The sequence below is a fragment of the Blennius ocellaris genome (assembly GCF_963422515.1).
Source record: "Blennius ocellaris genome assembly, chromosome: 9".
NCBI lineage: Eukaryota > Metazoa > Chordata > Actinopteri > Blenniiformes > Blenniidae > Blennius > Blennius ocellaris.
The window spans coordinates 3,838,004-3,863,138 of NC_137658.1; the positions used below are offsets into that span (position 1 = coordinate 3,838,004).

The window sequence follows — 25,135 nt, forward strand, 5'->3', positions numbered from 1 at the left end:
AGAGTATTAACGTGCTCTACACAGTCGTATAAACTGTAGTACTACAACAGAGTGGTAAAGTGTAACACAGAGTGGTAAGAGTGTAGTACAGAGTAGTAGAACACAGTACAGATAGTAGAACCCAGTACAGACTTGTAGAGTGTAATCAAATGCAGTACAGCATGGTAGAGTGTTGCAGTATCTGACCCGTAGAGAAGCAGCAGCAGAGCGAGAGCCGGCAGGTTGTTGGACGACACGTAGGCATTTTGTTGGAAACAGACGAAGATGAGGACGACCAGCGTTGCCGGGACGACGTAGTTACACTGCGGAGACCACAGAGCTGTCAACGACACACGTCGTGCGCGGCGGCGGGACAAGGCGGAGGAGAGTGGCCGCCGGCTTCGCGTCTCACCATGTCCCAGATGAAGTTGGCGATCCAGTAGAGCAGCGGGTGGACGCCGCTGATGAACTGCATGTGTTTGGCCTTGCTCACGCGCTCCTGGATGAGGAAGACCACGAAGCTGGCGGGGACGAAGGACATGGCGAAGATGACGCAGATGGACACCAGCACGTCCACGGAGGTCGTCACCCTGCGGACGACGGGGTGGGGGGGGGAAGAGGAGGAGGGGGCGATGAACATTTCGGCGTGTGTCTAGATCTGTGTGTAGCAGAGTGAGGTTGTGTAGGACAGGTGTGTTTGCGCGGGTGTGCAGCAGCTTTGTATACAAATGTGTGTGCACAGGCCTGTAGTACAGGTGTGTGTAGATTTACACAAAGGCATGTTGTATTTGTGTGTACAGGCGTCGGGACAGATGTGTGCGTATACAGGTGCATTGTAGGTATATAAAGGTTTGTACAAGTGTGGTTATTGCTGTATAATCGTGTGTGTAAGAGTTGTGTATGCAAGTGTGTGCGTGTGCGTACAATTGCAGGTGTTTATACAGGTGCTTTTAAAGGTCAGCACACATGTATAAGTGTGTAAAGTGCAGGTTAATATAGCGTTATGTGCACATACGTGTAGTTTGTGTGATGTGCAGGTGTGTAGTACGTGTGTAGTATGTGTGTAGTACGTGTGTGGTACTCACAGCGCCACCTGGGACAGCTGCTCCTTGGTCAGGTTGAGGGGGTGGTTGAAGGAGCTGATACCGTACTTGCTGGGGTCGCTGCCTGGCGGCAGGTTGGCTCTCAGGATGCCGTTACTCATCACGTTGATGAAGGCGCCGATGCTGTGCCAGCCTTTGTTGTTAAACCAGATCTGTTTCAGGGACCAATCAGAGCACAGGGGGGGCGTGTCCTCACTTCATTCTCACCGCTTAAAAGAGAGCAGGCAAGCCTGTGTGTGTTGCTGTTGTTGTTGTTGTTGTTTACTCACCTTCACGTTGTTCTTGGTGTCCAGCCCGTTTATGAAACCTGATAGAGAGTCGAGGAATCGGTCGGCGGCAGCCCCCTGCGGAACACATTTAACATCTGACAGGGAACCTTCTCTGTCAAAATGCATCATAGGGAGTGTTCTGCACAGTCGCTTCTTGTGCTACCATAGTAATTTAACACAGATGTCTGTTGTATTGTGGTATTTTGGCTCATCTACTTCCTGTGAAGTGACGTCAATCTGTGACTGAACAGGGACGTGCAGGAAGTACAGGGAAAATGAAAAGTACAGGGAGTACAGAGAACTATAATAAATATAGGAAGTACAGGGAATTGTTGTTGTTAAAGAGTTGTTGGTTGACAAAGAGTCAGGTAATGACGTGTTGGTTATCGACATATCGATTAATAAGACTCTGACGGACAACAAGCCGTTTCAAAGACCCCAAGAGTTTGAAGAGTTTTCTGACCATTTCAAGCGACTTTACTTCTAACTTTTACTTCCTCTGACTCACTTTCTGCAACTCAAAAATCTTCCGGACTCTCTCGATGGCGTCATCAACCTCATTGGCCGGTGGGAGGACCTGCGTGCTCCTGGCGCCCAATGAGAAGCCTCCGTACCTGCAGACAGGCACAATAGGGAAGATGTGATTATTTGAAAGGACCACAGACGCAAGGCTCAAGAGTTTGAAATGAAAAGCAAACACGAACCTGAATTCATTCACCCAGACTTTGTTCTTCAGGCTGAGGAAACATGAAATGCAAACTAGATCACATAAGTGTGTTTCAGACAGACCGACCGACAGACAGACCGACAGACAGACAGACAGACAGACAGACAGACAGACAGACAGACAGACAGACAGACAGACAGACAGACAGACAGGTGTGTGTCTCACCTCTTGCCGATGATCTGAGCGTAGGTTTTCACCAGGTAGTCAGAAATGTTCCTTCCGGTCAGGTTCTGCAGGGTGTCGGTGGAGCTGAGCTTCATCTAAATAACACAAACACGTTTTATTTTTAACGAATCAAACCGCCTAAACAACTTCACGTCTTTACATCAGCTGCTCGTTTCGGGGCGCTAAAGCATGGAACAATCACTGACCATAACCAGAGAGAAAAAAACCCATGAAAAACTGTCAGTCCTGCTCCTTTGGGCCATGAGGACCACAGGACCGCAATGCCACTTCCCACCACTTGGGGCGGTCATGCGTCAGTCAGTTGTTGAACACGCTCCCATAAGTAGCAGAAGAGCAATCGAGGTGTGACACAGTGGACAGTGTGTCCCCCTCATCCCGGGTTGCGCCCTCACCTCGGGGGGCGGCAGGCCTCCAGCGCCTGCAGGACACTCCGGCAGCATCTTCTTCTTGCTGTCACAGCTGCAGAAACAGGCGGGCGATGGATCCTCCATGGTCCAGTTCCCGGAGTTGAAGAGCTCGTGGACACTCTCCGGAACCTCTGGGGTGCTCCAGTCCTCGTCGCCCATTGTACACGGAGCCTCACTGACCGAGAGGGTGGGGGAGTCAAAAAGACTCAGATCAGACCCAGACCGAGGACTGCTTTCTGAGACCTGTAGAAAGGTTGGTGCTACTTACGGGATCGGGTGTCCATCCATGCAGCGTGTACCAAAGCCCGGAGGGTCCAGTAGAGCGGCCATCAGCTGTTGCATGGTGTGGTCGGCTGGTTCGTCGTTACTGTGAGCAGGAACACAGAGTAAGGACCAGGACTAAAACAGCAACTAGGATCGGGTCCAAACCAAGGCTTAACTGACGACAGGCTGCACCATAACTAGGACGAGGCCGTGACCAGGACAGGGAGTTACATACCTGATGAAGGTGACCTGGTCCTCGTACATCCAAGGCTGCAGCTCCAGACTGGGGTACTTTCCAAAGGGAGGCACGATGAGACTGAATATCAGTGCTATGCAGACGAAGACGGCGGGCAGAACGATCTGAAACAGACACCATGAATGTTTTCCAGGCAAAATGCAAGATGTCAGACACGACGGTGACAGACGTCAGTCATAAGGGGGCGTACCTGAGCGAAGAAGCCTTTCCTGGATCGGCGCGCATACAGGAATCGTTTCCATATGAGAGCCACAAATTGCTGCTGCCTCAAACTCCAGCCGGTCACCTGAGAGGATCCTTTACCTTCCATACCGTTCAGACAATCTGTATCTCTGGCCTCTGATTGGAAGAGACATCATAATGACACACAAATAAGACGACACGTTTGTGCACAACTGGAGAATTAAAGGTTGCTGGAAAAACTGGTCCCACTATTCATAAACAATGGTCTATATACACATTTTAATTGCATGCAGATCTAATTTGTCTGGAGAAGAAGCTCCCTTATCCAATATGGCGACACCATTAGACTCTAATAGACAACCGCAATCACTAAGAAGTCTGTATAGATACAGTAGCAACCATCTGACCCATGTGTCATTGAGAGTTATTGTATATCATTGTTTTTTTTGTGTCGTATTGGGTGTAGTGTGCATTGCTGTTCCGTGTATTAGTTTGCATTGTGTGTTGTTGCGTACCAGGGTCTCCTTCAGAGTCATTCCAGTCGTTGTTGTCGTCCTCTGTTAAAGGTCTCAGGCAGCTCTGTTGGTCTCGTCCACCGAATGCATGGGTCCTCCTCCTCCTCCTGACTGGCAGAGTGCCATCTGAAAAGCACGCAGGGACACAGGTATGCAGGTAGGTCATAATATGCACGTGCATGCGTACACATAGATATACACACGCTCAGAGTGACACGCTAGTTTCAGACTCCTATTTATAAGGTCCAAACTCACCTGAGGGTACTTCAGTGTCAACTCCATGATCTTCGGCCACTTTAAGGAAAATCTGTGCAAACAGAAAAAGAATTAAGTTTCGATCATTGATCACAATATTATGTTTTGTTTTAAATAGTCTTCACTGGTGTCCCACCTCCTCCAGCGTGGTGTCAGACACGCCGTAGCTGGAGATGCCGATGTCGGGCAATTTAAGGTCCAGGTCTTTGAAGAGCTCCACAAAGGCACCATCCTTAGCAGCGCTGTAAGGCAACACGTAGGTCAGCTCGTGTCCCTGATCTTCCACCAGACGGGCCGCGGGGACATGGCGCAGGATCAGGCCTGACACGAGGGACACGTCCGGTGGGACGAAAGGAACAGTGCAGATGGAGGCGGCTGGGCCATTTTCTGAAGGGCGGAGACAGATGGGTCAGAGCCACCCGAAGGTGTACGAATCAAACGCGCCGCGAGAACAGCGAGCTCACCGATGGTGGTGGCCTCACTTTCATGTTCGCTGCCAAGTCCTGCATCACTGCTGCTGACCGAGCCACGCTCCCCTTCCTCCTCCTCCTCCTGAAACACACCCAGAATACTGTGTCAACTGGGGCAACTGCTACCGGCGCTGCACAGAGTACCTGAAAGAATACTGCAGCAAGAGGTTGTCAGAGCCATTCAGAGTCTGTGAGAGTCCAACAAGGTTGTTCAGAAACCCAGAGTCTATCAAAGTCAGTCAGAGGTCTGTCAGTATCAGCAGAAGACTAGAGTGTCTCAGACCTTCTTGGTGAAGGACACGGTGCTGGAGGAGTTCCTGCAGGAGCTGAGAGATGGTTCCGGTTCTTTCTTGACCAGTGTCAGGTAGTAGCCTGTCCCAAGTTGGTTCTTTAGGTACAGCGATGAGCCAACGCAGCACAGCTTTCCATGGGAGATGATGGCTATGCGGTCACCCAGGATGTCCGCCTCGTCCATGTGGTGTGTGGACAGGAGAATGGTCCGACCTGAAGAGATACCAAGACATCAAAAGTCTATCATCGCAGAAATAAGACACCACAGATCTGTCACATAAGGCCAACCGATGAGTCAGTCCTACCCTGTCGGTAATTCAACAGCAAATCCCAGATCCCACGCCGGGCGTACGGGTCAACACCAGCTGTGGGCTCATCCAGGATCACGACTTTTGACCCTCCGACGAAGGCCAGAGCCACAGATAGCTTCCTCTGCATACCCCCGGACAAAGTGCTGGTCCTGGCCGAACGCTTGTGGGGCAACCCTGTGTCCTGCAGGATCTGCTCAATCTCACCTTTCACCTGCTCCTCCGACAGGCCTTTCAGCCGTCCGTAGAACCAGATGTGCTCCTCCACCGTCAGCCTGAAGGGGGCACCATCCCGAAAAACATCATCACAATTCAAGCTGGTGGAGCAGCCGTAACCTGAGACAGTGCGTTGGAATACTCACATGCTGAAGAGGACATTGTGCTGCGGACAGACTCCCAGACTCTGACGGATGGCGCTCAGCTCTGTCCGAATGTCTTTCCCCAGGATGTAGGCGGTGCCAGAGGTGGGCGGGAAGAGGCCAGTCAGGATGGACCTGCAGAACAGAGACGGGACCGAATAGGATCTTGATCAAAGTCTACACGAGAACCAGGATCCCAGATCAGCCTGCACAATGACAAAGGACCAAGAAATGGATCACAGTCTAGGACTTACATGGTGGTGGTTTTCCCAGCGCCGTTATGTCCCAGGAAGGAGGTGATTTGTCCCTCATAGAAGCCGAGCGTCAAGCCATCGACCGCCAGCTTCTTACCGTGTCGGTAAACCTTGACGAGGTTGTGAATGTAGACTCCAGGCTCCAGATGGGCCGGTTCTTCTTCAATGCACACAGCTGCAATCCAAGAGACACTCATCAGTCTGGATTCAAATTCACCTTACGGCATTTCTGTGTTGCCGCCCTGTGGTTAGACGCAGCACTCTCACCTCCAGGGTTTCCTTTGCGGTTTAGAGGGAGTTTGCTGGATGTTCCATCTTTTCCATCTCCAAACCAGTACGACTTGGTGAAGAGGAAGTACCAGGGCCGAGGGATCCCGTACTGACCTGGGGATGCAAATAGAAAACATCTGCGTTCAGTCTTCTACTGCAGAGTGATAACTCTGCTGCCAGTGGCTGCTCCGAGATGTTCCCAGCGTTTTTAGTCTAGTTTAGTTCAGATTCAGTCCTTCTTTACCCAGTGTCACTGAAAAAAAACGATGTCGTGAAATCATCTCACTGACTGAGTGACGGAATATTTCTGTTCACAGAGGATATAAGACTGGTGTGTGAATTCGGGGGCGCATCTATCTGGGAATCGGGTCGTAAACCGGGGGACAGGTTTGACGATCGATAGTTCGATTTGATCTGGGACAGAATGCAGAGAACAAATCAGATTTTGACATTTTATCAGATCATATTTACATATGAGGCAGTTAGTCCCTCTTCGGTGTGAACAAAAGTTTAAGCTTTAATTTTCTGTTATTTATCCTCTGAACCATTTATGCTTCTCTTATCTGTCCCACTGTGGGACACTTCCTTCATTTGCCATCTTGAGCTGTGTACTCTGGGACACTGTGTGGGCTTGACGGAAAGACTTTAACACTTTGACGGCAATTCATTGAAATACCACACTGTTCAATGCCTCCCCTCTCCTGCCGATCAGCCCGACCCTGTTTCACAGCCTCTTTTTTCTACAGATGAGGCCATTCAATGACTGGCAGCAAAGACTTGGGTTATGTTTGGACTTGATATAGTTGTTTGAGTTTTTCGCTCTCCTTTGTGTGGTGGGGGATGGAGAAGTTCTGTTTTCGTGCCTTTGTTTTCTTTGTATGTTTGTCCTTAACTCGCTGCCAGCTGGGATGCCAGCACTCTGAGACCTCGAGCTGGATTAAGAAGTGTGGAACATAGAGAGAAGAATGGTATCCAGTCTGATATAGACCGAACGAGGAGGAATGGATGATTGAACACAAGAGATGCTCAGCTCTCACCTGGGAAAACAGCCTCTAGGTACCAGGTGAGGACGCCGTACACGAAAGAGTCAAAGTACATCATGAGGATGGCGGTTCGGAGGCTGAAGTCATCTTCCTCGAGAGGACTTGACACCAGGTTCTTCCACTGGATCCCGACTCCCTGCTCCTCAAAGAGCGCAAAGTATTCGCAGCCGAATCCGAATGCCACCGGGGACAGGAGGCTCTGTGGAGGAAGGGGAAACCTGAGTGGCGCCATCCAATCATAGCACAGTTTGACTATTTAAAAATAAAATAAATTAAAAAAAAACTCATCAATGCTTACCGCAAACACTTTGGCCCCAAACCCGATATAGTCCTGCCAGGCCACACAGAGCACGTAAGGCAGGTAGAGAGTGAAGTAGATGATGCCCCCGCAGGCGGCCGCCAGGTTGGCCCGGGCGAAGGCTGTGCTGAGGAGGAAGCACTGCATGATGGTCACCACAGCGAAAGAGCTCAGGAACAGGAACACCACGCCCGGGTCACTGTACGGCAAAAGGTTCCCTTTCTGTTCAAAGACAAGACCAGGACCATCAGAGACTCTAAAACACCAGGACCATCAAAGATAAACTCAAAGAATTTAGAAGATCTGGATCATCAGAGGCAGTACAAGGACAAGCCAGTGACAGTGTCAGAGACTCTACAAAAGACCATTACAGACACTATAATACCAGTATCATCAGAGAGGGTATAATGACAGGACCATCATTTAATTTCTGCAAGATCAGGATCATCAAAGGCCAGAAGGATCCAAAGAACAGGACCATCACAGTGTACTTTCACAGATTCTTAATGATTATTGGGCACTTTATGAAAACATGACAATCAAGCAGTCAGTGACTCTTCAAGACTCTGTAAAATCATGACCATCGAAGACTAAACAAGAGATTCTACAGAACCAGGACCATCATTCTGAGCTGGAAAATACTACAAAGGGAAATATCTGCAAAGTTTAAAAGAGAAAAACACTGAATAGGAGGCCTTGAAAAAAAAGCCCATGATGATAATCCGGATTGGAAGCGTCTCCTGCAGGATTGAGTGTGATGTGGTCTTAGCAGCACTGAAGGTCGTCACCTTGAGTAGAAGTACCAGCAGCCCGGCGCTGATCAACAGAGGAATCAGGCTGCTGATGAACCAGCTGAACCACAAGATGCCATTGTCCAGCCCCATGATCCTCATGGTCTCCTTCAGACGGGCCTCCTTTTCATACACCACACTCTTCAGGATGATGGCCACCGAATACATCCAAGCCAGAGTCATGAAGAGCGGCATGGAGCGACTCATCACCCGCAGGAATCTGAGACAGAAATACAGAATGTGTCGGCTCCAATGATAAAACAGGGTCAGAAGGAGGAGAATCAGGGGTCAGACTGGAGAACAGAGGAGGAAATAAGGTCAGAGTAAAGGACAGAGGGAAAAGATGGCGTCACAACGCAACATAAAATAGGGCAAGAACAGTGATGCTCTTATGTGACCGTTTTTTTCCCATTAACAAGTAATTGAAATCTGAACCAACAAAATGTCATCATTAAACGTTAACACTGCAACAAGAACACAACTGCAGAGATGTTACACTATTTTTGTAATTTTCCTCAGTAAAAAGGTAATTCGCAGGAAGCCCCGCCCCTTTTTGGGGGCGGACAAAATTGGTTGTAATTTTTCCATTGAGACGGTCGGGAGTAATCAGTATTTGGATTACTTTTTTCAAGGCAACTGAGGCAACACTGGGTAGGACGTTCAGGTCAGGTGACAGGGGGAACAAAGGTCGTCGGACCAAAGGACAGGAAGTGAGGACAGCGTCAGACTCACATATCGTCCACGTAGCAGGGGTATGGCATCTGCTGGATGTAAACTCCCGTCTTCTCCTTGGTTCCGGTCACCGCTCTGACGATCGCCTGCTCAATGACGTCCTGGAGGTACGAAAAGCCGCCCCAGATGTAACGCATGTCCTCAAAGGGGTCAGCGCGAGGGCCTGGATCCCAGTACCTGAGGGAGGGGGGGTGTTATGAGACAGATGAACTGAAAACTGTGAAATTGTTGTTGTTTTTTTGAGTGTCCATGTATACGTGTGTGTGTGTGTGTATTCTCACGCGTCTTTGATCTTGTTGGTCCGCTCCACGTTGTCGATGTCCATGCGGATCTTGTAGTTGAGTTTGGGCGGCAGCTCGGTGGCGTTTGGCGGCACGTCGGGGAACACGATGCCGGCCCAGAACTTTCTCTCCTCCAGCAGCACCATGGACTCGTTCACCATGTGCTCCTCCGTCAACACCGGCTTCAGCTTGTCCAGATTCACGCACTAATGTACACACACACACACACATAAGAAACTCATTAGTGCTCGCCTTACAACACTACAGTACATGACCACTCCCTGATATTTACAAGACCTTGTACTTGTATTGGATCAGCAGGTCAGTAATATCACTGGGAGCCAGACCATGAGGAGCTTTGAAAGTAATCAGCAAAATCCTAAAATCAGTTGTAAAACAATTGGCAGGCGGGGAAACACTCGCCTCCATGAAACGAGAGATGCTCATGATGGCCTGGTCGGTCTCGTTGAACACTTCCCTCCAGGTGATGGCGCCGTCCGGGTGATGCCGGTGGTCCGCCTGCTTGGATAAAAACCTGGACAAGTCGGCGACGGTCCAGTCGGTGTCGGACAGCTTCGCGCGGAAGAACCTGGCAGTGACGTTGTTTCTCAGCAGACTCTGAGGGACGAAAGAGGGAAGAACGACACAGTTAACAGACCGTCTACAAACAGAAAAAAAAAAAAAAAAATCACCGGAGGAAGGAGGGGAACGGGTGGAGGGGGGGTGGTGGGCGGCGACTCCTCACCCGGATCAGGTCCATCTGTTCGCTGTTCTCCATGAAGCTCCACACTTTGGGCCTCATCTCCTCCCACATCCCGCCCAGCTCTCTGAACACACCGAGTTCCTGGAAGGTCCGGTTCACCTGGAGACGGCACAGACAGGATAGACTATCGAGTCGCTCGCTCTCCAATAATAAACAATAATAATAATTTAATTTCTAGGCGTCTTTCTCGGCACTCAAGGACACGGTGCAGTCAGGAGTAGGTGTGTGTGTGACTGACAGTACCTCGTGGATGACCTTTTGGGTGGCCGGCGTGTGCGGCGTGTAGAGGATCTTCCCCATGAGCAGAGGCTTCGCCGCCTGCCAGATCATCCTTGACATTGGGTTTGAGTCCATGGTCCTGACAAGGCTGTTGCAGTACGGAGCTACACACACACACACACACATACATTCTCCATGTTGGTTTGTGAGGCTTTGCGGCGGTGTGTGAAGCTATGTCCGCGGCGTAGGAACTCACTGGTGGAGTTGTCGTACAGTGACACGGGCTCGTCCTCGCTGCTGTTGTGGTTGCCGAACAGAGCCTTGTAGTTGCTGTCTTCGTACCAGTTGAGGGACTTTATCTGCAGGCCGCCGCCCTCGGGGTGACCGCACACGATCCTGGACACGGCTTGGTACATGGCGCTGGGCGAGGACGTGGCGTTGTGCGTCAGGAAGACTATCTCGTTCCTCAGCTTGATCCAGCTCTTCATACTGGCCATCTGGGAAAGGAAAGACGAAAAGTGTCAAAGGGTCAAAGGTCTCCTGTAGTATCTGTCCTTTCCCCTCTCGCAGTCTGTACTCTCACTTCTGCATTTGCAGTTGTTCTGCAGTTTATCAGGCTGTTTAAAGGGAACTTTTACTTTCCTCCGTCTTCCACCGCTCGTGTGGGACCGTTGTTTTGTTTCCTCTGTATAAGTGCAAACACATGGGTGTGTCGTAATTGGACAGTTTATATTAAAACTGGCATTATTAAACCACTGAATCCCCCCGCTGCCACATCAAACACATAAGATTCCAACTGTTTTTTTTCTTTTTTCTTTTTACACTTTACTTTTGTTTCATGTCGAACGCACAATGGCTGAGTCAGCACATTTGAGTGTGTGTGTGTGCGCAGTGGTAGCATTTCGGCGCGGCCTCAGCGTCGCTGCCAGTCTCCGTGACAGCTGCAGCTTCCCAGCCTCCCGGCGGCTCTGTGGGATGCAGACGAGCGCAGACGGACGCAGACTGTTTGTTGTCGCTCGACTCGAGAGTCGTGTGTGAAGTGAAGTCCCGCTAAGACGTCCAGTCTTTGTACAGCTGGAGCTCCCAGAGGCTCTTGTCAAACGCCCCGCCAAGTTAAACCCTACGACCCCACGGCCGCCCGCGGGGGGACACGACACGGCTTTGGCGACACGATTATCTGGTATCTCTTGACTCTGACCAGGTCTGATTTGAGGACAGGTGACAGGGGAGAGAAATCAGTGTTGGGATGTGGGGGGGACAACGGGTTTGTCTCTGATTGGAAGACACATTTACAACTAGGAAAACAGCGTCTTTGACCGGAGTCTGAAGGATTTTATTGCAGGATGATGTGTCGCTTACCTCGACTGCCAGTGAACTCAAACTGTTCAGCAGGCTGTTGGTTGCCCTGGCGACCTGTTGGACGGCCTCGGGGTCTGCCCTGACGTCCCGCTGGGTCACAAAAGACACAGAGATTTTCACATTTCAGCTTCAGAGACACTTCATGTGGCACCTTTCTGTCGGTTAGAGGAACTTCAAACCACACGGTCATTACATTCTAGGATTTTCCCCCCAAAAAAACATGCATGTGAGGTTAATTCGTCAGTCTTAATTGTCCCAAGGTGTGAACTGTGAGTGTGTTTGTCCTGTGATGGACTGGAGACGTGTCCAGGGTGTCTCCGGCCCTCGCCCATCGGCTCCAGAGCAACTCAACCCTGAAGTCAGCGTGAAGCTGCAGTACTGCCACATTCTGGCAGGGGGTGCTGTCTGTTCTACCTGACATGTGTGTATGTGTGTGTGTGTGTGTGTGCGCGCGCGTCTGTTTCTGTTTCTCCAAGTCACGATTCTTGTCTCTCAGATTTATTAACTCCTCTAAATCTGTAAACCCGGTCACAAACAGAACTTTGTCTGTGTGTGTGTGTGCGTGTGTGTGTGTGTGTGTGTGTGTGTGTCCTCTGTGACTTTTCACCAGCGAGAAAGTAGAAATGAAGCCATGAGAGAAGAAATGAGTCGGTGAATCCTGCTGTCACGTTTTTATGTTGCCATGTCGCCTGTGGTTTGTTCGCTCCGTATTTCCTGGGATTTGAACCCTCCAACGGATCGGGCCGGAGACTCTCGCTGCAGATTTGTGACTCTCGTACGTTTCGGCACACAAAAGAGGCCCGGGCCCTAAAAACTGGTCTCCAGGCTACGAAAACTGAGACTGTAGTGAGTGCAGACAGGCCGAGACACGCCTCCTCCCACTCTCTCTCTCTCTCTCTCTCTCTCTCTCTCTCTCTCTCTCACTCTCTCTCTCTCTCTCTCTCTCTCTCTCCCACGCACACACCTTCAGAACGTCACCTGAGCTCAATGAGAAGGAAACACCCTCCGAATTCTGAACAGAAAATCTCGCAGCGGCCTCAAATGAACCAAATGAGCCTGCAAGACAGAACTGAGGGCTAAATGGAGACTGAACTTCAACATTCACACAGAACTAGAGGATGAATTTCCACCTTCAACAGAAGCAAGGGTCAAACTTCATGCCTATCAGACAAAACTGAGGGCTGCAATTCACCTGCACAATACAATGAGTGTTTTTTTTTTTTTCTTGTTGAGTCAGAAATGAGTGATGAATTTAACCTTTTAGACATAATTCAGGTTTTAATCTGACATTTCAAAGACGCCTAAGAACTGAACTTCATCCCACAGACAAAATTAAGAGCTTAATTTTACCATGCAAGCGGAACTTGTGCCTGAACTTTACAAATGAGAGGTTATTTCCATAAAACCAGGACACTTGATTGATGAATTTCATTTTTCAGACAGAAATGTTTTTCTTTTTAAATCTAGTGCTTTCTGTGGTTCAGGACCTCATGTGGGACGTGTTGGTGGAGTGGCGCTGTCCTACCTGGATGGGTTTAAGGAAGTCCAGGTTGCTTAAGAAGAGCTCCTCGGCGTGGTTCAGCCAGCTGACCGGCGCCCGGCAGATTATTTCCTGGACCTGCAGCGACACCTGAGGGTCCGACAGGCTCACGAAGTCGTCGGGACTCCAGGCGCCCCCATTTCTGGGACACATGCTCCTGAGGTGTACCCCAAACCCCCGCAGTAGGACCTGGGACAGAGATAAAGAGGGACACCTCCTGTTATTCATGTGTTCATAGCTGTCACAGCTGGAAGACAGCCTTCCGTCCCACTGAGCACGTGCAGAACTCACCTTCTCCAGGTTGACGTCGGCGTCTCGGATGACCCGGATGCTGTTTTCGGGCAACGTGGCATTTCTCAAGAAGCTGGACAAGGTCTCATCGTCCCGGAGGAAATGTTTCAGCTTGAAGCCTGCAGGTAAACAAATTAAAGGGTCTGATCAGGAGCGCCTCCTATTCCTCCTCATCCTCTTCATCCTCCTGGTCGGATGCTTGACCCCGTGACATCATCAGAGAGAGAACCCAATCGGACAGGAAGTTGACTATACTTGGTTGTTTTGGGGACACATTTCCTGTGCAGGTGAAGACTTGTCACATGTCTGCGTGGTCAGAGCAGCTGTTTCGTTGCACAACAGGTGAGCCCCCCCCCGTTCTTCTCCTGCAGGTTCAAACACGCCGAGACGACAGTCCCGGCGACCTCCGCAGTAGTTTTTACCCTTGAGGACTTTAAGGCGGTGCAGTGTGGACGTTTGCGCCGACCCGTCAACCGACTCCGGCTCGCTCTCATTCCCGACGGGAGGGCTCCTCATTAGGAAGTGAGTGGAAGGCTCAGGGGTCACCTGGGGTCGCAGTGAGCATGCTGGGTGCAGAGGCGGGGCGGGGGACAAGCAGCGGCAGCTCGCACTGACGGAATTGGTCAAATGAGTCTCCTGTGACCCCCTGCAGAGGGACGTCTGTCCCAATCAGCTCGTCTGCTGCAGATAGAAAACTCTCGGTGGACTGTACTTACATCGAGGCGCTTTTGCACTGTAAGTCACGTTCACCCATTCATTCACACACCAACGGCGGCGGCCGAATCTATCCTTTGGGGTTTGGAGTCTTGCTCAAGGGCACTTCAACACGTGTGCAAGTGGATTTCAACCTGAGACCTTCTCAATAGACATGCACTGTACCCACTAAGGCGTCGACACAACCTTTGTACACCAATACAATCTGACAAACCATCGCAGACACAGAGGGACACATTGAGAAGTGAAGTACTACTGAAATATCTGTGTCCAGATCCGGATCCAGATCCAGATCCAGATCCAGATCCAGATGCTGGGCCTGTTCCAGGTCCCTGTCCTGGTTCCAGTCTGATGTGAACTCAGTGGACGACGCGTTTGTTCAGCTGCAGTTTGTCTGAACCCTCTTGACGCTCAGTGTGACTCCACATTAACTGCAATCTGCAGAGGCGGAGCCACAGGGGCAGCCAATCACAATCCACCACCACATGCCCCCCCTCTGACCCTCCAAACCCCCCCCATATACCCCCCCTGAACCCCCAGCCGAGTCAGGAGGTGACGAAGAACTCAGTTACTCTCACAACTTCAGAGCCAGCAATCGTACATCCAGACTCAACTACAAGGATGACACAAGAAACTAGATGTCATGATTTCATTTGGACTCCAGAGAATACTGGTTTGATGTGGACCCTGTGGGGTCCTGGTTTGACCTGGACCCCACAGGGTCCTGGGTCTAATGTGGTAGACTCCATCGGGTCCTGGTTTGGGGTTTGGATCAGCTCTGTTACAGTCTAATCCAGGATCGTGTTAACCTGCCGCAGCTCGCCTCACGCCCCCTCATCATACCAGCTGCTCCTGACCAATCAGAGCGCTCGATGAGGAACATAGAGGAGCAAGGGGAAGAGGAGGGGGGAAGATGAAGGCCAGCAGGTTGGTGCAGGTAGAGAGGAGAAACGCCCCCCCCCCCCCCCCTACACAGAGAGATTAAAGTGCACATTAACACACAAAAGGAGCAAAATTCTCGGTGTTCAATGAGCCTGAAACGCCTGAGAGGACGGACCCTGTGAAAAGTCCTCGGGTCTGAGAACCCGTCAGAGGAGAGACCATGAAACCCCGGGGGACTGTGATGTGATGGTCTGCAGACTGAGAGCTCAGATGAGGGCAAAAATCAAGGATTCACCACTAAATGTGGTCCGACTGAACAACATGAAGCTGCGGGACGAACACGAAACCCCAAATAACTGGTCAATTATGCAACAAGAGGTTGAGATCCTGATTAACTAGTGCGATTAATTCGTTAATTTTTTTTTTAATCGATTTGCAGCGCTAATAATCAGCACTAATTAATTGCACAAATTTCGGTAATTAAGTGCGATTAATCGCATTTTTTCAACTTGAGACTGAAGCTTGTAATGGACATTTATTCATGGCAAACCATGGAATTAATGTAGACTCAACACAGAGACTATATTTTAATTCCATATATAAGCTGCAATACACACACACACACACACACACCTGAGCGGGATGCCTGCAGGCCCTTCAGAGCGACTGCCAGCTCCTTGAACCCCTCCAGGTTTTTATCATTCTGACTGTAGAGGAGAATCTTCTTCACGTCCGAGAACAGGTGAGAGATTCTGTGGAGACACAAGGAGGAGCTGAGCTCAGCGAAGGACGCCGGGGAAGTTCAGGCCCGCCGGGGGAACACGCGCTCCGGCTCGTCGCAGGACAAGCGTGAACAGGAAGCCGAAGCGATTTCACTCAGATCGCTTCCCCCCGGGGCGGACGTGGGACGAAAGGCGTCGTCGTGTGAACGGCACGCGTCGCATGGAAAATACGTACGTTATACACAATACACAGAGGGATACAGTCTTTAAAAGCTAGCGATGCTTCTACGGGATTTTTCTAAGAAACGACGGGAAACAACATGGATGTCGGAGGTTATAGCGGATACCGATGACTCCAGAACCGCGCCGAGCCGTTTGGCGTCGTAGACGTAGTGCTAAGGCCGGGTCTGAATGTGACGCTGTCACACACACACACACACACAGATCTCACATGGAGTCGTTGAAGTTGCCCACCACGCCCGGGGACTCGCCAGGCGTCGGGTTACGGAAGCAGGGGTTGTTGGCGTTGCAGAGGATCCCCTGGATCCACGGCAGCGTGCCGGCCGACGGCATCGCCTTGTTGGGAAAATGACCTGCGGGAGGAACCGGAAGTGACATCACAGCACACATCAGCGGAGCGTTAAGACCACCTTCCGCACGCTGACTCCTCAAACTAGCAGTTTAGCAGCAGACAACCCAACGTCCTCCTTCATTTTTGTTTGTCCCGTCATAGAACGCCGTCCTGCCGCCTCGCTCTTCATATATAGTCTGTAACTGTTGTGGTTGAACTCTCTGGCCCCTCACAAGGGCTACACTTCCAGAGCTGCTGGCTTCGCTTGAATTGTATTATTTCCTGCGAAAAGGATCTGATCAAATGGGGATTGGAAACACGCCTCGGGGGCCGGATGACCTGCGGCCGGCCGGTTATCGCTGCAGCTTCCTCAGAGCGCCACAGGGGAGCCTCAGCAGTGACCTTTAAACTCTCCGCCGCTGCCGGCGTCAGCTCAACGTGGAGCAAGAGACGCTGCTATCAGAAACCTTTAAGACTCGCAACGCGCTGCTAATCCCAACGCAGATTAGATAAAGCGGCGCACGCAGGTCACTCCGACACACAACTACACGTATGACAGGCAGAAAGGTGGACCGGCTAGCGGTAAAAAAAAACAAACTGATGCGTTCACATGAAGCGGCGTTTGCGTGTGGACGATGCTAAAATATATGTGTTGGTATCTGGAGCAGGTTAAAGGAGTCATATCCTTAATTTTGCCCAGGTTTTTTTTTTTTTTTTTTTTTTAAATTGACCTGACCTGTAATGATAATTAGAGTGCCATAAAGGAATTCCCCATATCAAATTACCTATAAGTAGGTATTTATTGCAAATGTAGATCACTCTTTGATGGAGTTATTATTTTCACAGTTATATTCTTTTCACAATTTCCGATCTTTGCCGAGCTGTGATTTCTAAAAGCGACCATGCCCACCCGGATCGTACCACTTTGTAAAAAAAAAAAAAAAAAGGCCGCTGGCCCATGAACTAAATAGTGGAATGCTTTTCTCCAACTTAAGAGGACCGTGTATATTTGAAAAAGGTGGTGCGAAAACCAACGTTAAATACAGATGTGTTTCTATTCTGGGAGTGACAACTTAAAACTGTGCAAGTCACTGTTCTGCTTCAAAAAACAGTAAAAAGAAAAATAATTAATGGTTACAATGAACAATAATTTCTGCTACTTCTTTTTGTTTGGTTGGGTTTTTCTCATGTATTACTTCTGTTATGTTCTATATTAATTTTTTCTCCCGTATTACGACTACTATTTTTATTATTTATTTATTTATTTTTCTTTCTCCAGTTGCTTTTTAAAAAAAAATAAAATTTGATTATAGTTTTTGTATCACTGGTGTCTGGGGTAACCGCACGGGTTTTTAAGGGATAGATTAAAATAAGCCTTGGCTTCAGCCTCTACCCATTTCGGTTACAAGTATATTGTGGAAACAGTGAAAAATCACAGGTGTGTGAACTTGTACCATGAACTGCACAAAAATTAATCAACTGCACTTATACTGAAACTGTAATTCATTCATTCATTCATTCATTCATAGTCCGACATCATGGATGAGTTCAAATACACCAATCGTCAGACGTGAGAGACGTGATAGCAGGTCTCAAAAAGCAATGTTCATGAAATACGACACTACTTTTATACCTACGTGTCACGTCTGTGTTGGACTTTTATTTGTCAATCGTATTGTGAGTTGTGAGTTGTTGTTTTTTTTTAATTACAAGGTTGCAGGGTTTCAAGACAGATCTCCCCCGACCATATGTTTACCCGTCCTTGACCGAGATCCTCCATCTGCTCACGTTAGATGGATTGTCAACATGTCGGTGTGTGACTGGGTGAAGGTGACGACCAATGTAAAGCCCTTTGGGGGCGGCTTGATTAAAAAAAAACTAAAAAACATGCTGCATATGTGGGAGAATCACTAAGAAAAAAAAAATGTACTTCATGTTTTTAACACAAACTTGGTTAAATGAAGGAAAACGTGCAGCAGCCGGTTGCTCTACACTACACAGAGTGGAGGAAAGTGGGTGGAGTCGCCATACTGTGATAACTGTGGAGGTTTTGAACGTTTCAACATATCGATTACAACTCCGCTCACACTGAGCGATTTCAACGTTCGTCTCGACGATCCAGGCGCTACGACTGTTCATTCCCTCTGGACTTGTTTGGATCCAACATGTAACACATTCCTCACATGACAAGACACACATTTCCAGAGATCTAAACATTTCCCAGGTTATGATGAAGGATTTTTTTTTTTTTACGAATTGTGGCTGTGTTTCATTTAAAGTGTCTACCTCAGTGGAACTAAAACACACTTGGCAGATATACATTGCAGGCATTCACACACACGCACACATGAGCTCTTCCCTGAGCTTCTCTCAATAAACTTGTAGATAACTTCAGCACTAAAGTGATAACCATCAGTGATGCCACAGTAAAGGTCAGGGCCAAAGCTGCTCATGGTCACAGACCAATCCAGCAGAGGATTGTTGGCGAAAGCTCAAGACTCGAGTGGCAATAGATGATCTGACATTATCACCTCTACACTTCATCCACAACCTTTAATGTTGTTTTATTTTTTTTTAACGGCGTAACTCCGGATGGACTGCAGATCATCACAGACCAGATAGGAATGTTTCCAAAGGCGCTGAGAGCAGCAGTAATTTAACAAAAATATATATAATCCGAATACATCATTAATTATCAGTGACAGGCTCGTATAAAAGCAGCAGCGCTGAATGACGTCAACATGAGCAGTGACGTTTTCCAGAGTCTCACTTTTAGTGTTTCTTGGTTCTCAGTGCTGCTTTGGACAACATACAGCTTGATAAACTAAAAATCGGCTGGGAATTTCTGGAACTGCATTAAATTGGCTTAAATTTTTTTTGTTTTTTTAATTATTTCTTTGATCGGTGTTTAACAAATTAAAATAAATAAAATCAATTTTCTTCCAATTTTACAAACTGAAAGTGTTTCGGCTGAAGTTCAACACTTATTGCGCCTCAATCTACCAATAAATCAAAATACAAGATGGAACAAGACAAGATTTTCATTGCAAGAAGGGAACTATTATTTCTTGATTGGTAATTATAACTATGGTGTTTGATGCATATTAAAAAAAAAAAAAAAAAAAAAAATCACTTGTGGGGTTCCTCAGGGCTCCATCCTTGGGCCGCTATTATTCTGAAGTTAACCAGTGGCTGCGTCAGGACGAACCAAGCCAGAAATCCAGGTGTGTAATTATGACCTCAGGCCTGAAATCCAACGATCTATTTAAGACCATTACAGAATCAGTCTGAATTAAAGGATTTCTGACCGAAGGAGCTTTGGGGGGAAAAGTTGTTCACGCATTCGTTCTGGATTATTGTGCGGCTCGCCAAAACAAAAGAGAGCAGGGCATAATACAGCTGAGCTTCAACACCTGACCGGCTGGCGTCGTGTCAACAGACTGACTCCAAAATGTTATTTCTTCTCCATAAAGCTTTGAATTCGAGCCTGAATAAACCTCAGAGTCACTTGTAGTAAATACGACGTTTCCGCAGTTGGAAGCAACGAGGTGAAGCGACACGCTCACATCTTTCCGATTATTATTATTTGCTCAGACGATATAGATTTGACTCATTTTTATCCATTTCTTACTTGTTTAGTGCTCATGTGTTCCTCGATCTCGATGTTACCATACAAATAAACTTGCCTACAGCCGCGCGTTCCTTCCCAGAACTCCCAGTATAAACATGTTCGGAGACTTCAGTCTTGATTGAACTAAATGACTGATTGTTTTTCTCTATAACCGTTTGGATGAAGTCCCATTTTAAGTGGAAGAAATCTTTTTTTCTCTCCTTAACGTGGGTGTGTAGCGAACATTTCTGCCGAAAGTGACGTCACACTGCGACTTAGGACTCTTGGAAACGTCCCAACAGGACGATGCTTTCAATCCGTACGCCTATACGCTTCCACAAACGCGGAAATTATTCCCCTCTTTCATCCAGTCTGTAAAGTCCAAAGTGTGGAGCGGGTCCACGGACCCTCATCCATTCATTCTGAGGTTTTGAACGGGTGATTTATGCCGCACGAGTCTTACTGGATGCGGCGTTTGTCTTTAACTTGTTCCTTCCTGTTTCGTTCGGTGGGAACATGAAATTGCATCACAAAATTCGGTGTCACATTATGAAATCATTTCAAGAATTTCCTCCTCCTCCTTTTCCTTTTTCTCCTCTCAGAACGGAGGGCGGCCAACATCAACGGCTGATTTGAGAGCCTCGTTTTCTTGATAAAATATCATTGTTTTACATGTTTTAAATGTTTATTTTGTATGTTTGAGCGCTTACCATTCTTATTTTAAATTTTTCCACATTTTGTACGTTTAGAGGTGGCTTTGGAATCTACATTCTTCTTCAGGGACAGAAAACTCACATAATTTAAAATAAAGGACATTTCTCTGTCTGTGATGAACAAACAGAGAAATTCCTGCGTGTGAAGTGTGCAAATGCGAATCCAGTTCAAACCTGAATGACCTTTAACTCCCGCTATTGTTCCTCAAATTAAACGCGAGATAAAAGGAGCGCGGCGGGGACACGGAGGAGTTTGTGGAAGCTGCCGCCTGGGCGACGAGTCCAAACACGCCGGGCCTCACATGCTGTCGTGAATCAGTGCAGAAAAATGAAGTGAAAGCGACTTCGTCCCGCAGCTTCTGCTTTCTGACGGGAACACTGAGCCGGGACTCCGGGACCTGGTCAGACCCCAGCAGGAGGGGGGGCGGGGGGGGGGGGGGCAGGAGCTACACCTCCTCCTCCACACCTCCTTCTACACCTCCTCTACAATATCGATTCCACACTTCCTCTGTTCAAACGAATGAAGTTCACACTCACACTCATGCTGTTCGTACGGCGGGTAGTTGAGCCGCACGGCGATGAGGATGAAGAAGATGAAGAGTGGCCAGACGATTTCCACGAGGAGCTGCAACTAGAGAGGGAGAGAGAGAGAGAGAGAGAGAGAGAGAGAGAGAGAGAGTCAGCAGAAAGACCGACATGAAATCCATGAAGAGGAGCGGTACGTTACCGTGACAACACCAAGAGGGAGGTGAGATGTTAAGAGAGTGAGACGACATAGTGAGGTGTTGTGCGGTGGAGGACAAAGGATGAGGTGGGGGGAGCGTGGCGTGGAAGGGTGACGGATGAGAAAGCGACCAATGGGAGGGTGAGAAGTGAGAGAGTGAGTGAGTGAAGAGTTCAAGAATTGGAGATGTGGGCGTACGAGAGACTGGCGAGGGGAAGTTTTGAGGTCAGTGTGTGTGTGTGTGTGCGTGTGTGTGTGTGTGTGTGTGTGTGTGTGCGTGCGTGCGTGTGTGTGTGTCACTGACTGTCTGTCTTCTTCTGTAGGTGAAGTTCTTCCATAGCAGCAGACCCAGCTGAGTACAGATGGACATGTTCAACACCGTCAGTCAGTGACTCTGTGGAGGACAAGACACACACACACACACACACACACACACACACACACACACACACACACACACACACACACACACACACACACACACACACACACACACACACACACACACACACACACACACACACAGGCAAAGTCAAAGGTGAGATCAGATATTCTAGGAAGCGGACTGATAGTGAAGCTGCTGATCAGACTGGCAGTTATCCAGTTATCAGCGGGGACGTGTCAGCGGCGGCCTGAGCAAACCTAACCTCTGCCACACACACACACACACACACACACACATGCATGAATGCACAACTGCACGCTCACACACACCTTTATCGAATTCCATTACTATAGGCTATTCTGAAAACTTGTTGTTGAGTCACTTCATCCTCATCATCATCATCCTCATCAGAGGACTGACAGAACCATGTGTTGACCTCTCACCTTTTTCCACATCTACAAAATAAAAAAAATAAAAAATGCTCCAAATCTGCCAGACTTGCAATAATTTCACACTCACAACACGTGACGACTGCGTGGCTCAGTTCCAGATCCGCTCTTAATGATTTGCTCAAACTCCCGAGTTATTTCTGCTCCAAAGCAGGAAATCCGACGGAACTCTTCAAGTGCAGATGAGGACCAATTACTTGACAGAAATAACCGCATGGAATGAACTTCTAAACATCGGCAGGTCAACTGGAAGAACCTGAAGCAAACTGAGCTGAGAACCTGATTTCACGTCTCGGGTGGACATGTTGACTTTATTTCTATAGAATATAAAGCCAATTTAAGAGGATTAGTTGATACAATACAAGCTAAACAGCGGAATTTAATTGAAGATTGTCTGTATAATTGTTTTGTTTTTTTAACTTGCACACTTGAAAAACAACAACAATCTAACAGTGTGGAAAAATCTAAGTTCAACCAGAAGGGCTTCTAATGGCTTTTTAAGCAGGTGATGCCACATTTTAAAACCTTCATATCTCAATTAAAAAAAACATGAGCTCAATATTTCACATCATTCATAATTTTTTTTAAAAGATGACGTTACTTCAAGATGTTTTGTTGAGAAATTACATTAAAAAAAAAGCTGTACTATATATATATATATGGTACATACATACATATATATATATATATATATATATATATATGTACCATACTACCTGTATGGTAGTATGGATTACTATTGCAACAACACATCATCAGTAGGGTAATATGTATGTATGTACATACATACATACATACATACATACATACATACATACATACATACATACATACATACATACATACATACATACATACATATACACACACAAACACACACACACATATATATATCTGCAAACACAGCAGCCGTGAAGACAAATATTTCACATTTTGTCCGACAGTGTGAGACGGCCTGCTCCGCTAGAGCTCTGCCATCTTCCACACACTTTACTCTAATTACTGCGTCACTACTAAAGTACTCGCTACTCATTGTAACGGGGAGCGTCGTAACCTGAAGCCCCCCCCACACCCCCAGATTTGAAGCTTCAGATGTGAGAAACTAACCCTCAAACTCTCACTGTCGACTGGCGGAAATGTTCCCGAGGGGTTTTAAAAGACGTGAAACGCCACGCGTCCAGCAATCTGAGACGTCCAGGACGAGGGGAAGGGGTCACCGCGGCGCCGGGGGCTCACAGTGAACACCGAAGATGCGTTTTTGAATACCTCACACGCGGCGCCGCCGACCCGTTAGCTTTATCTGAGGTGTGAAGTCACAAAGTGCGAGCGGCGTGTTATTGTGAGGACGAGGGCTTATCAGTCGGGCCGGTATCAAGGAGGAGGAGGAGGAGGAGGGGGGATCAGAAAACGATAACCACTGGACTCTCTTCAACAGGTCACCGTTAACGGCTCTGGCTGCACACGCCACCTGGAGAACCTTTAGGAAAACTCTCACTTTAAGCAAAAAAAAAACAACAACTTTGATTTATTTGGGAGGCTGAACTCTCCAGTCGTATTTCAAGATTTCCTGCAACATTTTGGTTTTTACGTGTTTTGTAATCTTTTTCCTAATCTGCATCTGTCTGCCTCACGATTCCAGCTTTCACTTGTTTTTAAAATATTCTGTTTTAAACCTCGGCTCCAACTCTTTCCACTCATTTCCGTCTGTTTTCCCTGTGAGTCTGCTGGCTGTCCAGATAACGACAAAAAAAAACATGTTCTTTATTGAAATCCGTTCACTTTTTTTGGTTGAAGCCTCTCATGAGCAGTGCTGAGTCAGCTGTTTGTTGACTGGGGGGACTTCTTTTCTTTTTTTTTTTTTTGTTGTTTTCTTCTGTGGGTTTTATCTCCACGTTGAGAGGATTCAATCACAGACAATCACCATCCAGGGCCCCTGGACTCACTGTGCAAACCTAATCTTTCTCACAAGAACAGGCCTCTGATCAGTTTCACTGATCAATCAACGCCTACTGAGTCCTTTGTGACTCCAGAGGGACAAAACTGAAGATAAGCTTAATGAATGAAGAATTAAAAAGATGATGATGAGTTTTCTTTCCACGCTCCTTCTTAGATAACAAAGTGAAGTAGAGTGAAAAGAAAAAGGTGAGATGAATGAAAGATTCAGATGAAGAGAGAGTAAAGTGTCAGATGAAGGAGGGACAAATGAAAGAGTGATACAAGAGAGTGTTTTGAATGACTGACAGGAAGAAGCGTTCAATCAGGCTCGAGTGGGAACTCGCGGCGATTCGCCCCCCAGCGGCCAAGACGCGAACTGCACCCCCTCTCTTCTCAAACTCGCACCAAATCCGAACTTTTTTAAAGTCAGAAAAACTCTTTTTCAAGACGTCTAACTGCTCGGAGTCAACTTTAAGCACCCGCAGAGACAAAGCGGAGCATATTTCCTCCGGATTCCATGTGATTCCAGTCCTTTTTTTCTCCCTCCGCGTTTTATAAAGAAAAAAAAAACCTTTTTCTTCTTTTTTTTAAATCTGAAAGCATTCCAAGAAAAAAAAAAGTGTTTACCTCTCCGTTGTTGTGGCGGGGACACCGGCACCGAGCTGTCCCCTCGGGGGACCGGGTTCAGGACGGATCAGATGAGCAGGAGCGGTGCGCAAAATAAAAAAGGAGCGGAGCGGATTGTGCGCAGGAGACCACTGCGCTGCCGCAAATAAAGGTGGACTCTCACCGGTGAGGAGGCCGTGGCTCGGGCTGGGACTCCTCCTCCTCCTCCTCCTCCTCCTCCTCTTCATCCATCCACGGTCATCTGCCAGCTCAAAGCACGAGACTGGACGCAAAAGAGCCGCAGTCGCCACTGCGCGTCTTTCCCGTATAACTGCGGCTGTAAACAATCAGCCCTTCATATAATCTCAGTTTCTTTGTGTAACTGTTAATCTTGCTCAGTTCAAACTCTAA

General features: G+C 48.0%; 1 protein-coding gene across 1 annotated transcript in view; it reads right to left on the minus strand.

The window, feature by feature from the left end:
• The window catches only part of abca1b (ATP-binding cassette, sub-family A (ABC1), member 1B), a 30,052-nt gene extending 5,217 nt beyond the window's left edge, over window positions 1-24,835 (minus strand). The window contains exons 1-37 of the mRNA XM_080502288.1: window positions 24,746-24,835; window positions 21,654-21,743; window positions 21,163-21,256; window positions 16,183-16,324; window positions 15,643-15,761; window positions 13,414-13,532; window positions 13,108-13,311; window positions 11,583-11,672; window positions 10,480-10,720; window positions 10,248-10,387; window positions 9,987-10,103; window positions 9,665-9,859; window positions 9,242-9,447; window positions 8,961-9,137; window positions 8,226-8,448; window positions 7,438-7,659; window positions 7,134-7,338; window positions 6,094-6,210; window positions 5,827-6,001; window positions 5,576-5,707; window positions 5,211-5,488; window positions 4,898-5,118; window positions 4,609-4,696; window positions 4,281-4,531; window positions 4,145-4,196; window positions 3,890-4,015; window positions 3,382-3,530; window positions 3,171-3,295; window positions 2,940-3,038; window positions 2,657-2,846; window positions 2,244-2,338; window positions 2,056-2,088; window positions 1,860-1,965; window positions 1,352-1,426; window positions 1,065-1,234; window positions 392-569; window positions 187-302 (exon numbers count right to left, since the gene is read on the minus strand). Coding sequence (XP_080358414.1) covers window positions 187-302; window positions 392-569; window positions 1,065-1,234; window positions 1,352-1,426; window positions 1,860-1,965; window positions 2,056-2,088; window positions 2,244-2,338; window positions 2,657-2,846; window positions 2,940-3,038; window positions 3,171-3,295; window positions 3,382-3,530; window positions 3,890-4,015; window positions 4,145-4,196; window positions 4,281-4,531; window positions 4,609-4,696; window positions 4,898-5,118; window positions 5,211-5,488; window positions 5,576-5,707; window positions 5,827-6,001; window positions 6,094-6,210; window positions 7,134-7,338; window positions 7,438-7,659; window positions 8,226-8,448; window positions 8,961-9,137; window positions 9,242-9,447; window positions 9,665-9,859; window positions 9,987-10,103; window positions 10,248-10,387; window positions 10,480-10,720; window positions 11,583-11,672; window positions 13,108-13,311; window positions 13,414-13,532; window positions 15,643-15,761; window positions 16,183-16,324; window positions 21,163-21,256; window positions 21,654-21,719 — 5,336 coding nt within the window. The 5' untranslated portion in view covers window positions 21,720-21,743; window positions 24,746-24,835. The remainder of the gene's footprint in view (window positions 1-186; window positions 303-391; window positions 570-1,064; window positions 1,235-1,351; window positions 1,427-1,859; window positions 1,966-2,055; window positions 2,089-2,243; window positions 2,339-2,656; window positions 2,847-2,939; window positions 3,039-3,170; window positions 3,296-3,381; window positions 3,531-3,889; window positions 4,016-4,144; window positions 4,197-4,280; window positions 4,532-4,608; window positions 4,697-4,897; window positions 5,119-5,210; window positions 5,489-5,575; window positions 5,708-5,826; window positions 6,002-6,093; window positions 6,211-7,133; window positions 7,339-7,437; window positions 7,660-8,225; window positions 8,449-8,960; window positions 9,138-9,241; window positions 9,448-9,664; window positions 9,860-9,986; window positions 10,104-10,247; window positions 10,388-10,479; window positions 10,721-11,582; window positions 11,673-13,107; window positions 13,312-13,413; window positions 13,533-15,642; window positions 15,762-16,182; window positions 16,325-21,162; window positions 21,257-21,653; window positions 21,744-24,745) is intronic.
• Between the last annotated feature and the right edge of the window lie 300 nt (window positions 24,836-25,135).